The sequence below is a fragment of the Pistacia vera genome, unplaced genomic scaffold, assembly GCF_008641045.1.
Source record: "Pistacia vera cultivar Batoury unplaced genomic scaffold, PisVer_v2 Contig141, whole genome shotgun sequence".
Classification (NCBI taxonomy): domain Eukaryota; kingdom Viridiplantae; phylum Streptophyta; class Magnoliopsida; order Sapindales; family Anacardiaceae; genus Pistacia; species Pistacia vera.
The window spans coordinates 38,169-51,706 of NW_022195478.1; the positions used below are offsets into that span (position 1 = coordinate 38,169).

The 13,538-nt window shown below is 36.2% G+C and overlaps 1 protein-coding gene and 1 pseudogene across 1 annotated transcript; both read left to right on the forward strand.

Moving 5' to 3' along the window:
* Window positions 1–967: 967 nt before the first annotated feature.
* On the forward strand, window positions 968–12,852 carry LOC116123261 (annotated as a pseudogene).
* LOC116123260 (cationic amino acid transporter 6, chloroplastic-like) lies at window positions 8,787–12,518 on the forward strand. Its single transcript, XM_031409055.1, has 4 exons — window positions 8,787–9,238; window positions 9,341–9,909; window positions 10,014–10,248; window positions 11,950–12,518. The coding sequence occupies exons 1-4, from the start codon at window positions 8,857–8,859 to the stop codon at window positions 12,516–12,518; spliced, it is 1,755 nt and encodes a 584-aa protein (XP_031264915.1). The 5' UTR covers window positions 8,787–8,856.
* Window positions 12,853–13,538: the final 686 nt, after the last annotated feature.

A 13,538-nucleotide genomic window follows, 5' to 3' on the forward strand; every position in this document is an offset into this window, starting at 1 on the left:
TATTTACCAAGTTACTAAATATATCAAATATAATAAGAGTACACGTCAAGAATATGTTATTTTATTATAACACTCGACGATACACCTATAATTATATAATCAAATATTTAAATCATCGTTTTAAAGAGGATTTTTATCTTCATATGTCGAATTATAAGTATATAGACAAATATTTAAATTATTATTTTAAAGTGAATTTTTATCTTAATAAGTTAACTTTTATTAGACATGAAAATTTATATTGATATTATATATAGTTATAAAAATATTAAAAACTTACTAAATATGGTTATTTATATTTTTTAGTTTAATTTTTAACTTTAATTTAAACCCGAAACTTTATTCACCGTCCATTGTCAGAACTCTCTGCTTCCTTTCATCTTCCTCACTCTATAAATCACACTTCACTCTTCGGCTCTTTCATTCATGCAACAGGAAGCGGAAGAAGAAACGAAGAAGAAGAGGAAATATGGAGACCATAATTCCTTTTCGCTAACTTTCTTCTACCTTCGCGCACTTGCCCAGACACCGGCCCGTTTCGCCCGACGGGCTTTTCCGCAACCATTCTTAAGAGGAAATGAGTCGGGTACGGGCCAAGTCCGGCTAAATATGCGCAGAACTCTTCGTTGGTACGATCTCATCGGAATCGGCATCGGCGGCATGGTAGGTGCCGGCGTTTTCGTCACCACGGTGGGCCAGCCGCTCAGACGCCGGCCCGCCGTAGTAATTCCTATGCCATTGCTGGCGTTTGCGCTCTTCTCTCCGCCTTCTGCTACACTGAATTCGCCGTGATATGCCCGTCGCCGGTGGCGCTTCAGCTAACTCCGTGTCATTTTGGTAGCGTTTTGCTCAAAACACTGACGTTGTTTTTTTTTTTGGTCTTTTTCTTTTTACCTCTAAAATTTTGTACTGATTTCGAACCTTTCACAGGCGAGTTCGCGGCATTATAAACGGAGCCAACCTCATAATGGAGTACGTCATGTCAAATGCCGCCGTTTCACGGAGCTTCACGGCGTATGTTGGCGCCGCATCGGCGTCTCCGCTCCAAAATGGAGATTTACCGTGACGGACACCCTAACGGCTTTAACGAAATCGATTTCGCCGCCGTGGCCCCCGTTTTATTCTCACTTTCATAATCTGTTACAGTACGAGACAGAGCTCAATGCTGAACATGTTTCACTGTACTGCACATTTTGTTCATCGTGTTCGTGAAGTGATGGGGTTTTGGAGAGGGGATACTAAGAATTGATGAGCCAGCGAATCGAAAACACCCGTCCGGGTTTTTCCCGTACGGAGCTTCTGGTGTTTTTAACGGAGCCGCCATGGTTTATTTGAGTTATATTGGAACGACGCCGTTCAACCATGGCTGAAGAAGTCCAAAATTGTTAAGGATATCCTGGCGGGGTTTCGGGTTCCGTTGTTATTCGTTACCATTCTTACTGCTTAATGTCTGCTTCAATGTCCAGCTTCTCCTTATGATATGGTGAGTAAATGAGACATTAGTTAATTATTTTTTTTAATTTTTGGTCTTGTTTTATTTATATTGTTTTTTGTGATCGGGTGTGGTGGGGAACACGAAGATCGATACGGAGGGCCGCGTTGCGGCGGCGTTTAGTGGGAAATCGGACGGGTGGAAGGGTGTCAAACGTGATAGGAGTGGGGCCAGCTTCGGGATACTGACGTCGTTGTTGGTGGCGATGCTTGGACAGGCTCGGTAATGTGCGTAATCGGACGGTCGGGCGTGGTCCCTGAATGGTTCGCTCGGGTCCACCCTAAGACAATCTACGCTGTCAACGCCTCCGCTTTTTTGGTACGTTTTTTTGTATCATTTCATTTCTACTTGTTTTCGCCTTGATCCTCACGTTATTTCGTGTGTGTGTTGTGCCGGAAAGTTGTGTGTTTGTTGTGTTCAAGATCTGTTATGTTTGTGTACTCAACTCAAACAAATTCTGTCATCTTCCTCCAATTTGCAAAAAAATATAGAAGAATCGGTAAAATGTCGAACAAAATATTATTGATAGTAAGTTTCGCATGTCTTACATGGATTAACATTTTTATCAAATGCTTTGTTGGGTTTGTAGTGGTAAATATAAAGGACAAGGAAGGATGGCGAAAAATTTAGTTTTAGGAATTGATTATGCGAACTAGATTGCAGGTTGTACGATGTTGATATTGTAGAAGAATAGAGATGTCGAGGAGAAAACTAAGTGGAAGCTAAATTTCTTTTGCTTGTTTTTTATTTAGTAATTTGTCTTTATCAATGTATGATGAATGTGTAGTACAAGGGAGGGAAATGCATTTTTGTGAATTATTTATGATGATTTTATTATTGTTCTCTTCTTAGTTTTTAATGTCAATTCAATCATGAATTACTTTTTGGGTTATAATACCCCACTGTTTGGGTCAGTTCATCTTTGTTCTTGTTCTTATTATGGGACCCTATGTGATGTTTTGTGATCATGAACAAAATTTTCTAAATTTAGCTTTCATTGGTAGCCCACTGGATTACATAAATGCAATTATCAATGATTTGGGGTATCGATGTGATACACATTTTCATGAGATAGCTATTGTGTTTTAAGAGATGTAAAATATTTATGGCATAGAATCACTGGGAACAATTTTTTTTCACTGAATAGTGAACATCTGTGGTGATGTTTGGGATGGAACTTCTACTTTCACATAGGTACTAATATGAGATATATGCCTTTCCTGCTGTTAAGTACAACACTTGGGTATATCTTTGTGCGATGTTCATTGTCCTTCTAGTGTTCGTACAGAAAGCAAACTATGTGTGGTCGGTAATATTGTCGGGGGGCTAACAATCATTGGTTTTATCGGATTAGTACTGTGCCTACATCCGAGTCAATCCAATGGTTCTTATTGTCAGTATATCTAAGGTTGTTGCTCATTGTTGGTATGAAATATGGGAACTTTATATGGGTGTAAAATTTGTGGTTGGGGCATATACGAAAATAGGTGAGATTTGCAGGCAGATTAAAGCATGTGAATGAGCAAAAGTTTGATGTGTGCATGAACTAAAGAGGATTGCTCATGGAAAGTATTATGGTGCTGATTTCAGCACCTTCTTGTTTAGTCCTTTTAGTTTGGTTTTGAAGTTGTAAATTTATCTGTTATATATTCAGTGGTCTAGATTGGCCGGACTGTCCTCATTATACAAGGATAAAATCCCTTGGTCAGAGCTAGTGATGAAAATGACCTTTGCTCAAAGTTCACCGGGCGAAAGTTGCCTTTGTGCTAAGGGCTGATTGGATGTATTTGGTTCATAGACTTACTAGGAAAAATAACTTTCATCCCTGAATTTTTCGTCTCTGATTAGTCACTCATAGCTTGGTTCTCGTCGACTCCTGTTATGAGCTGCTGAACGATATGATGGGGTAACTAGTTTCACACTTCAATATATTGCATTCTCTTCTTTTCGGAATCTTAACTGTGCTATTGCCTTTTTACCGACCTAAATGTGCTACTCAACCTCGTATCAATCGGGAAACTATTCGTCTTTTTACATGGTGGCAAATGCCGTATCTATAGAGTTATGTAAAAGTGGGGACGACAAATCCATGCCTACATTATCCTTCCTGTTCTGTTTCGGTGACCTCTGTCATATTCACCCTGATATGGGGCTTTGTCCCACCATAAGTCTAAAGCCTTTATGCTGGATCATGCAGCGTAATGCCATAGCAGTACTGCAGATTTTCATTGCATGGTTGACAAGTGAAAAAGCCGGAGTTCTGGGGTGTCCCTTTGATGCCATGGATACCCTGTATATCTTATCTGAACATATTTTACTGGGGTCACTTGATGGACCATCCTATGTCCGATTCGTATTTCTTTACGGTTTTGGCAGGTGCTTGTATATGTTATACAGTGTTCATGCTAGCTTTGATGCTGAAGGAGATGAGTCTTTCGGTCAAAAGATGGAGAAATTCTACAGGAATCTACAGAAAGTGAGGACCCTAGATTTAAAGTATAACAGTTTCTTTCGTAATACATTTCTTAAATGCAATGACCTCTCTACTTTTCTGCGTTGTTGATGGATAGATACTTAGAAAAGTGGAGTGGGAAGAAGCAAAAGGAATAGAACTGAAATTGACCTCTGCAGTATTTTTGTAGAAATGCAACTTGTATAGTTGGTCTTGTTTAGGCTACCTTTCTGTATTAGGTCACTTTCATCTACTTTAGTAGAATGTGACTTAATATACAAAAATAATATAAATATCGTGAAAATAATTATGTTAAAACTATTATGTAAATGGGAAAGAGTAGATTTGTATCGTTAATGGGGATAAGAATAGCTAATATAATGAAATTGGGAATTATGAACAAGTTTTTAGCACGAAAGATGGAAGTTTTTCCATGGACAACCTGAGGTTTACATGGATGTCTATGGGTGCTTTGGAATGAAACACTACATCATTATAATTATGAAATACTTTGTAAAAAGTTAATTGGGACAATTAATCTATGTTTACAGTTAAAGAGGTTAATATCTTATATTGTCACATAATTAAAATATTATATAGTACTACCAAAATATCGTTCAATTATAAGGGTGTAAGTATTCTATTAACCCTAAATGATTGATTGATAGTTGAGGAGGTTTGCTCATTCTTAACTTTGAGTTTGTAGGGTGTTTAATGAACTCTAGAGATTAGTTGAGGTGCGTATAAACTGGACCGGATATTTCGATTACAAAAAAAAAAAAAAAAGAAAAAAAAAGTGTTCTATTCAAACATATGAAGTCTATTTGTTTGTTCACTAAATCTTAGTGTCCATGTAAAAACCTAGTAAAAGAGGCATGTTTAGGAAGAAAATAATAAAAATTAAAATTAATTATGAAGTGGAGAAAATCAGAATCTAGAAAGAGACCTGCTATCAATTTTCATATAGACCAAATAAAAGTGGGCCACCTTGTGTGTTTCATGTTTTCTTTTATCCCAATTGAACTTTAGTCTATTGCATGAGTCAATTGCTTTCTTTTATTTATTTATTTTTCTTGCAATTTACAATTTTGTTGGGAAATTATTATTGTTTAGGCCTCTAAATAATACATTAGAGTCACATCTCTAGGCCTTTGAAAATAGTCAAAAACAATCAAAAGAAATAATATGTACTATTAAAATGGTATAATAATTTTTATACACAAACTCTTGACCTTTCAGACAAAAATAAACTTTTTTTTTTTTTTAAAGAATAAATTTTCATTCAACTGAGAAGTTTGACTAATTTAGTATATGTTAGTTTATGTAGGTGGGAAAATATTAATCTATTTTATGAAACTTAGGAGATGCATTTTGAAAAAACCACATTTAATTTAAGCTTTGTGACCAATTGATATCATGAATAAATTTTTTTTCAAAGTAACAATTGAAAAGAAGTTCATAATAGCCTTGCAGAAATAAGCTTTATTTTTGATTTAAATTCTATTGGTGAGTGATGAAACATAAATACATCATTTCCCCACCAACTAAAAAAAAAAAACGAGATAGGTATGATTGGGTATGGAGTGAATGGATAAATTTAGGCTCCACAAGCATCTTACTGAGTCATGGATTTGGTTTAGAGCCTTCGTCAAGGATTGCCATTGGTGATTCTCACTTCCTTATTCTTGTCATCAAAATCAACAAACACCAAACACCACTCTCAAAACAAATATATTTACTTGATCTTTGGGTTTCGTAAATCCATCAATTTCTCCGGTCTCGAAAATGAAATTAATCTGCCAAAGTTTTGATGAATTATTTAAAGCATTTAATACTGAAATACGTCAGATATTTTCTTTAAAATTTATAAAATGTATATAAGGGAAGAGAAGAGATAGTATGTAAAAAACAAAATAAATTTTAAAAGGCTCTAATTGGATCAAATCTTGAGTGTCGATATAGTTTGTCGGGGGGCCTATAGAATAGGGGCCTGGGTACCACAATCCCCACCACAAACAAAAGTCCGTGCAATCTACTCCTTCCTATTGATAACATTTAAAAAGTAAATTCCAAAGAGGGTGCTATTTCTTCTGCTTTCACCTTAAGATATGACCTTAACGTTGACCCAAAACTCTTCTCCCTATATAACAAACAATCAAAACCAACTGTTAAAAAACTATATGATATTATCTAATAAGAAATTTCAAACGCTTTGAACTGGACCAATTTCTTTGATTCAAACAAGATTGATGCCATATCTCTTTTACAACGCCAAAAGACTCGATGTCTGAACTAGTTAATACCCAATACACAAATGGTTTAGGATTTTTGTTGTTATATTGGTCTGTTACCACAATTTTTACTTTACCATTGTCATTTTGAGATTACGATTTTTCCTTAACGTATCATAAATAATAGATTTCTTCCTTAGAAGTATTGAAGCATTTAGCCCTTAGAGGTCAAACTTTCGTTAACGTGTTTCAATATCTAACTCATAAATTTAGATTAAGCAATTTAATAACCAAGAAATCCGATAAGAAAAGATCAAAGGTAGGGGGGTGGTAAATGTCTTATGGTACGTAAGAGAGGAAAATGATTTACTGATTACCTTAGAAGAATATTTAAAAAATCCTACATTTGAGTTACGGAGTTTCAATGGTATATAACCTAAACCCTCATGTGTGACTTTCTTGATGGTAAAAAGTAAAAAAAATGTTAATGAGCTCCTTATGTTGAATCTCATGACATAAACCGGTGAGAAGTTCTAAGGGGCAATGAGTAGTGGAAATACGTACAACTGGCCTGGATACTAGGTGATAAAAAAAAAAAAAAATTCATATAAAAAGGAGAAAGAGCAATAAATGGGAAAATGAAGGACAGGTTGTCAGTATTTGTTCACAAGGCCAAAAAATAAAAGGTCCACACTATTGTGTATATTACTGTAATTTGAGACCCTTTTTGTCCCTTTGTGGTCTCTTCAATTGATACCCAATTGCCCAATGATTGTATGGGTTCACTTCTCCATATGCATTATATTTTTCACATCGCACCATAAATTTCCATATATGTTTTTGCCATTTCATTTCAATCACTCGCTTCTTTCTTAAAAAATAAAAAAAATGAATCATTGAATTTATTGTAGTTCTTTACCTTGAATTGAATTTAGATTTAAGTAATTTGATATGACACAAAAAATGATATGACTTGCAACCACCATGGATGATTTCAAAAGTGGTTTGAGGTGTGAAGAACAAAGCTGGCTATTCCCCTGAAAGAGCTGGTTGGAATGTGCCCACTTTGCACAGCCGAATAACCTCTGTACTTTTCCTTTATTGCTCAAAAGAAAAGGAGAGTCGCACGAACTTATTACGAACATAGGAGATGTGTTTTGAGGCTTCAAAGTATCATACTACTTGCGGGATAGACATAATATAAAACAAATTATGATGTGCTGAATATGACATGTGAATAGATAAAACAAATGAAGAAAAATAATTTTTTTTTTCTTATTGTGATTGAGCTTTGATGTCAATCAGAAGGAGTTTTGTGCCTCCTCTCATGTTGCAAGTTGTTTGTGGATGGATGATTGACAGGGGCTCCATGGTGGACACTAAATTGTAGATGCAAAAAATTTATTGTTATGAAAATATGGTCTGATCCGTGAGGTTGAAGCCACTGACAATCTGCTAGACTTGCACACATAAAAGGACAAGCGTGAAGCTTCCAAAAAACACCGGGGTGGTGTTTGCCGTAGGCACTCGTATGCTCAAGTCAACGAGGTTGAAAGAGATTATTTGATAAGAATTAAGGAGATGAAGAATTACCAGGAGTCTTGTCGTAGGCTAGGACTATGGCGGAGGCGTCGGGTTCTTGGGAGCAAGAACTTAGGAGCAAATAGATGGTTTTGAGTAGTGTAGATTGACTATGAGATATTGCATGCCTAATGAGAGGGCAAGCCTCTGTTTTTGTAGTGAACCTAAAGGGTTGAAATCCTAGTAGGACACTGAGTCTTCTTTTGGGAGATAATTCATATCATGAAAGAGATATGATTTCTTGACTTTATCAGATTAAGTTTGATAGTTCGAGTAAAATTTGGAATCTTAGTAGGACATTAAGTCCTATTTTGGGNTTCAATAATTGAGGGAGTGTCTAATATATGGTCTTAAACCTAATAAGGGTACCTTCATGAATAAATGTGAATTAATGTATGATAGATATATGGTCGTTTGGGCTATTGGAAACTCTATTAAATATACATTATCGAATAACATCTTTTAATGAGAGATATGAATAAGAGCTTTCGAGAAAACTTATATTTTATAAATTATATGAAATTAATATGTAAATAAGGAATCCATAGTTATTTGAATAAAAAAAAAAAAAAAACAGAATATTCGTTCTTTTATTTTGACAGTTAACATTATAGATGTTACTTAATAATTTTATTTACCAAGTTACTAAATATATCAAATATAATAAGAGTACACGTCAAGAATATGTTATTTTATTATAACACTCGACGATACACCTATAATTATATAATCAAATATTTAAATCATCGTTTTAAAGAGGATTTTTATCTTCATATGTCGAATTATAAGTATATAGACAAATATTTAAATTATTATTTTAAAGTGAATTTTTATCTTAATAAGTTAACTTTTATTAGACATGAAAATTTATATTGATATTATATATAATTATAAAAATATTAAAAACTTACTAAATATGGTTATTTATATTTTTTAGTTTAATTTTTAACTTTAATTTAAACCCGAAACTTTATTCACCGTCCATTGTCAGAACTCTCTGCTTCCTTTCATCTTCCTCACTCTATAAATCACACTTCACTCTTCGGCTCTTTCATTCCTGCAACAGGAAGCGGAAGAAGAAACGAAGAAGAAGAGGAAATATGGAGACCCATAATTCCTCTTTCGCTAACTTTTCTTCTTACCTTCGCGCACTTGCCCAGACACCGGCCCGTTTCGCCCGACGGGCCTTTTCCGCAACCACTTCTTACGAGGAAATGAGTCGGGTACGGGCCAAGTCCGGCTCAAATATGCGCAGAACTCTTCGTTGGTACGATCTCATCGGACTCGGCATCGGCGGCATGGTAGGTGCCGGCGTTTTCGTCACCACGGGTTGGGCCAGCCGCTCAGACGCCGGCCCCGCCGTAGTAATTTCCTATGCCATTGCTGGTGTTTGCGCTCTTCTCTCCGCCTTCTGCTACACTGAATTCGCCGTTGATATGCCCGTCGCCGGTGGCGCCTTCAGCTACCTCCGTGTCACTTTTGGTAGCGTTTTGCTCAAAACACTCACGTTGTTTTTTTTTTTTTTTTGGGTTCTTTTTCTTTTATACCTTCCCAAATTTTGTACTGATTTCAAACCTTTCACAGGCGAGTTCGCGGCATTTATAACCGGAGCCAACCTCATAATGGAGTACGTCATGTCAAATGCCGCCGTTTCACGGAGCTTCACGGCGTATGTTGGCGCCGCAATCGGCGTCTCCGCTCCAAAATGGAGATTTACCGTGCACGGACTCCCTAACGGCTTTAACGAAATCGATTTCGCCGCCGTGGCCACCGTTTTATTTCTCACTTTCATAATCTGTTACAGTACTAGACAGAGCTCAATGCTGAACATTGTTCTCACTGTACTGCACATTTTGTTCATCGTGTTCGTGATAGTGATGGGGTTTTGGAGAGGGGATACTAAGAATTTGACTGAGCCAGCGAATCCGAAACACCCGTCCGGGTTTTTCCCGTACGGAGCTTCTGGTGTTTTTAACGGAGCCGCCATGGTTTATTTGAGTTATATTGGATACGACGCCGTTTCAACCATGGCTGAAGAAGTCCAAAATCCGGTTAAGGATATCCCTGTCGGGGTTTCGGGTTCCGTTGTTATCGTTACCATTCTTTACTGCTTAATGTCTGCTTCAATGTCCATGCTTCTCCCTTATGATATGGTGAGTAAATGAGACAATTAGTTAATTAGTTTTTTTATAATTTTTGTCGTGTTTTATTTATTTATTTGTTTTTTTTGTGATCGGGTGTGGTGGGGAACACGAAGATCGATACGGAGGCGCCGTTTGCGGCGGCGTTTAGTGGGAAATCGGACGGGTGGAAGTGGGTGTCAAACGTGATAGGAGTGGGGGCCAGCTTCGGGATACTGACGTCGTTGTTGGTGGCGATGCTTGGACAGGCTCGGTACATGTGCGTAATCGGACGGTCGGGCGTGGTCCCTGAATGGTTCGCTCGGGTCCACCCTAAGACATCTACGCCTGTCAACGCCTCCGCTTTTCTTGGTACGTTTTTTTGTTATCATTTCATTTCATTACTCTGTTTTCGCCTTGATCCTCACGTTATTTCTGTGTTGTGTTGTGCCAGAAAGTTTGTGTATTTGTTGTGTTCAAGATCTGTTATTTGTTTGTTACTCAACTCAAACAAATTCTGTCATCTTCCTCCAATTTGCAAAAAAATTATAGAAGAATCGGTAAAATTGTCGAACAAATATTAAATTGATTGTAAGTTTCGCATGTTCTTACATGGATTAACATTTTTATCAAATGCTTTGTTGGGTTTGTAGTGGTTAATATATACAGGACAAGGAAGGATGGCGAAAAATTTAGTTTTAGGAATCTTGATTATGCGAACTATAGATTGCAGGTTGTACGATGTTGATATTGTAGAAGAATAGAGATGTCGAGGAGGAAACTAAGTGGAAGATTAAATTTCTTTTGTTTGTTTTTTATTTAGTTATATTTGTCTTTATCAATGTGTGATGATGTGTAGTACAAGGGGGGGAAATGCATTTTTGTGAATTATTTATGATGATTTTATATTATTTGTTCTTCTTCTTAGTTTTTAAATGTCAATTCAATCATGAATTACTTTTTGGGTTATAATACCCCACTGTGTCGGGTCAGTTCATCTTTGTTCTTCTATGTTCTTATTATGGGACCCTATGTGATGTTTTGTGATCATGAACAAATTTTCTAAATTTAGCTTTCATTTGGTAGCCCACATGGATTACATAAATGCAATTATCAATGATTTGGGGTATCGATGTGATACACATTTTCATGAGATATTGTGTTTTTAAGAGATGTAAAATATTTATGGCATAGAATCACTGGGAACAATTTTTTTCACTTTGAAATAGTGAACATCTTGTGGTGATGTTTGGGATGGAACTTCTTACTTTTCACTATAGGTACTAATATTGAGACTATTGCCTTTCCTGTCTATTAAGTACAACACTTGGGTATATCTTTGTGCGATGTTCATTGTCCTTCTAGTGTTCGTACAGAAAGCAAACTATGTTGTGGTCCGGTAATATTGTCGGGGGCTAACAATCATTGGTTTTACTCGGATTAGTACTGTGCCCTTACATCCGAGTCAATCCAATGGTTCTGATTGTCCAGTATATCTAAGGTTGTTGCTCCATTGCTTGGTATTTGAAATATGGGAACTTTATATTGGGTGTAAAATTTGTGGTTGGGGCATATACGAAAATAGGTGAGATTTTGCAGGCAGATTAAGCATGTGATCTGAGCTAAAAGTTTGATGTGTGCATGAACTAAAGAGGATTGCTCATGGAAAGTATTATGGTTGCTGATTTCAGCACCTTCTTTGTTTAGTCCTTTTAGTTTTGTTTTTGAAGTTGTAAATTTATCTGGTTATATATTCAAGTGGTCTAGATTGGCCTGACTGTCCTCATTATACAAGGATAAAATCCCTTGGTCAGAGCTATTGATTGAAAATGACCTTTGCTCACAAGTTCACCGGGCGAAAGTTGCATTCATATGTTGCTAAGGGCTGACTTGGATGTATTTGGTTCATAGACTTTACTAGAAAAAATAACTTTCATCCCTTGAATTTTTTTCGTCTCTGCTTAGCATCATATGCTTTGTCTCTCGTCTGACTCCTGTTATGAGCTGCTGAACGCATATGCTTGGGTAACTAGTTTCACACTTCTAATATATCTGCATTCTCTTCTTTTTCAGGAATCTTAACTGCTGCTATTGCTCTTTTTACCGACCTAAATGTGCTACTCAACCTCGTATCAATCGGGACACTATTCGTCTTTTACATGGTGGCAAATGCCGTTATCTATAGACGTTATGTAAAAGTGGGGACGACAAATCCATGGCCTACATTATCCTTCCTGTTCTTGTTTTCGGTGACCTCTGTCATATTCACCCTGATATGGCGTTTTGTCCCACCATACAAGTCTAAAGCCTTTATGCTCGGATCATGCAGCGTAATCGCCATAGCAGTACTGCAGATTTTTCATTGCATGGTTCGACAAGTGAAAAAGCCGGAGTTCTGGGGTGTCCCTTTGATGCCATGGATACCCTGTATATCTATCTTCTTGAACATATTTTTACTGGGGTCACTTGATGGACCATCCTATGTCCGATTCGTATTCTTTACGGTTTTGGCAGTGCTTGTATATGTTTTATACAGTGTTCATGCTAGCTTTGATGCTGAAGGAGATGAGTGTTTCGGTCAAAAGAATGGAGAAATTGTACATGAATCTACAGAAAGTGAGGACCCTAGATTTAAAGTATAACAGTAAATTACATTTTCTTTAAATGCAATGACCTCTCTACTTTTCTGCGTTGTTTGATGGATAGATACTTAGAAAAGTGGAGTGGGAAGAAGCAAAAGGAATAGAACTGAAATTGACCTCTGCAGTATTTTTGTAGAAATTGCAACTTGTATAGTTGGTCTTTGTTTAGGCTCACTCTTTCTGTATTAGGTCACTTTATCCATCTACTTTTAGTATGACATGTGACCTTAATATACAAAATATAATATAAATTATCGTGAAATATAATTATGTTAAAACTATTATGTAAATGGGAAAAGAGATGAGATTCTGTATATCGTTAATGGGGATAAGAATATGCTAATATAATGAAATTGGGAATTATTGAACAATTTNTTAAATTATTACTCACAAATTTATTCACAGCTATGGTATGTGATTATGTCAAATTGAGAATTATAAGCACTCGTAAATAACTTGAACATATCATGCTCATTTAATTGAGAAGTACATTTTGTGCACATTTAATTGAGAATCTTATCAAATATGTTGTCTCATCTTAACCATCATAGGTGTGTATGGGTGATAATTTCCATATTTTATTAAATTTGAGTTTATCTACAACTCAACCTTGTAACGGGTTCTTACCTTTCCAAAAAAAAAAAAAAAAAAAAAAAAAAAGAAAAGATCCTTGTAACAGGTAGTATATAAACCTAATTATAATTTGTTTTGAGGGGATTCAAGAGAGAGAACTCAGAAAAGAGAAAATAAATCAGATAACTCTTTGTAAATTAGATTGCTGATACCATACACTCAATAACATAACAGTGCACGTAAGTTTTGCATTATAATCAGTTGAACCACTTTAAAAAAGTCTTCTTGTTTTATATTAATTATTGCATATTCACCTCCATCGTTGATCCATCAGGATTACGTACGCATCCTACGTGGTTCAAACATTGTCAATCACGTTCTTCTGGTTGATGTAAATCCTTGCAACAACATTTTGGTGCTCGAAGGAGGGCCCCTGCGGAAGTTCTT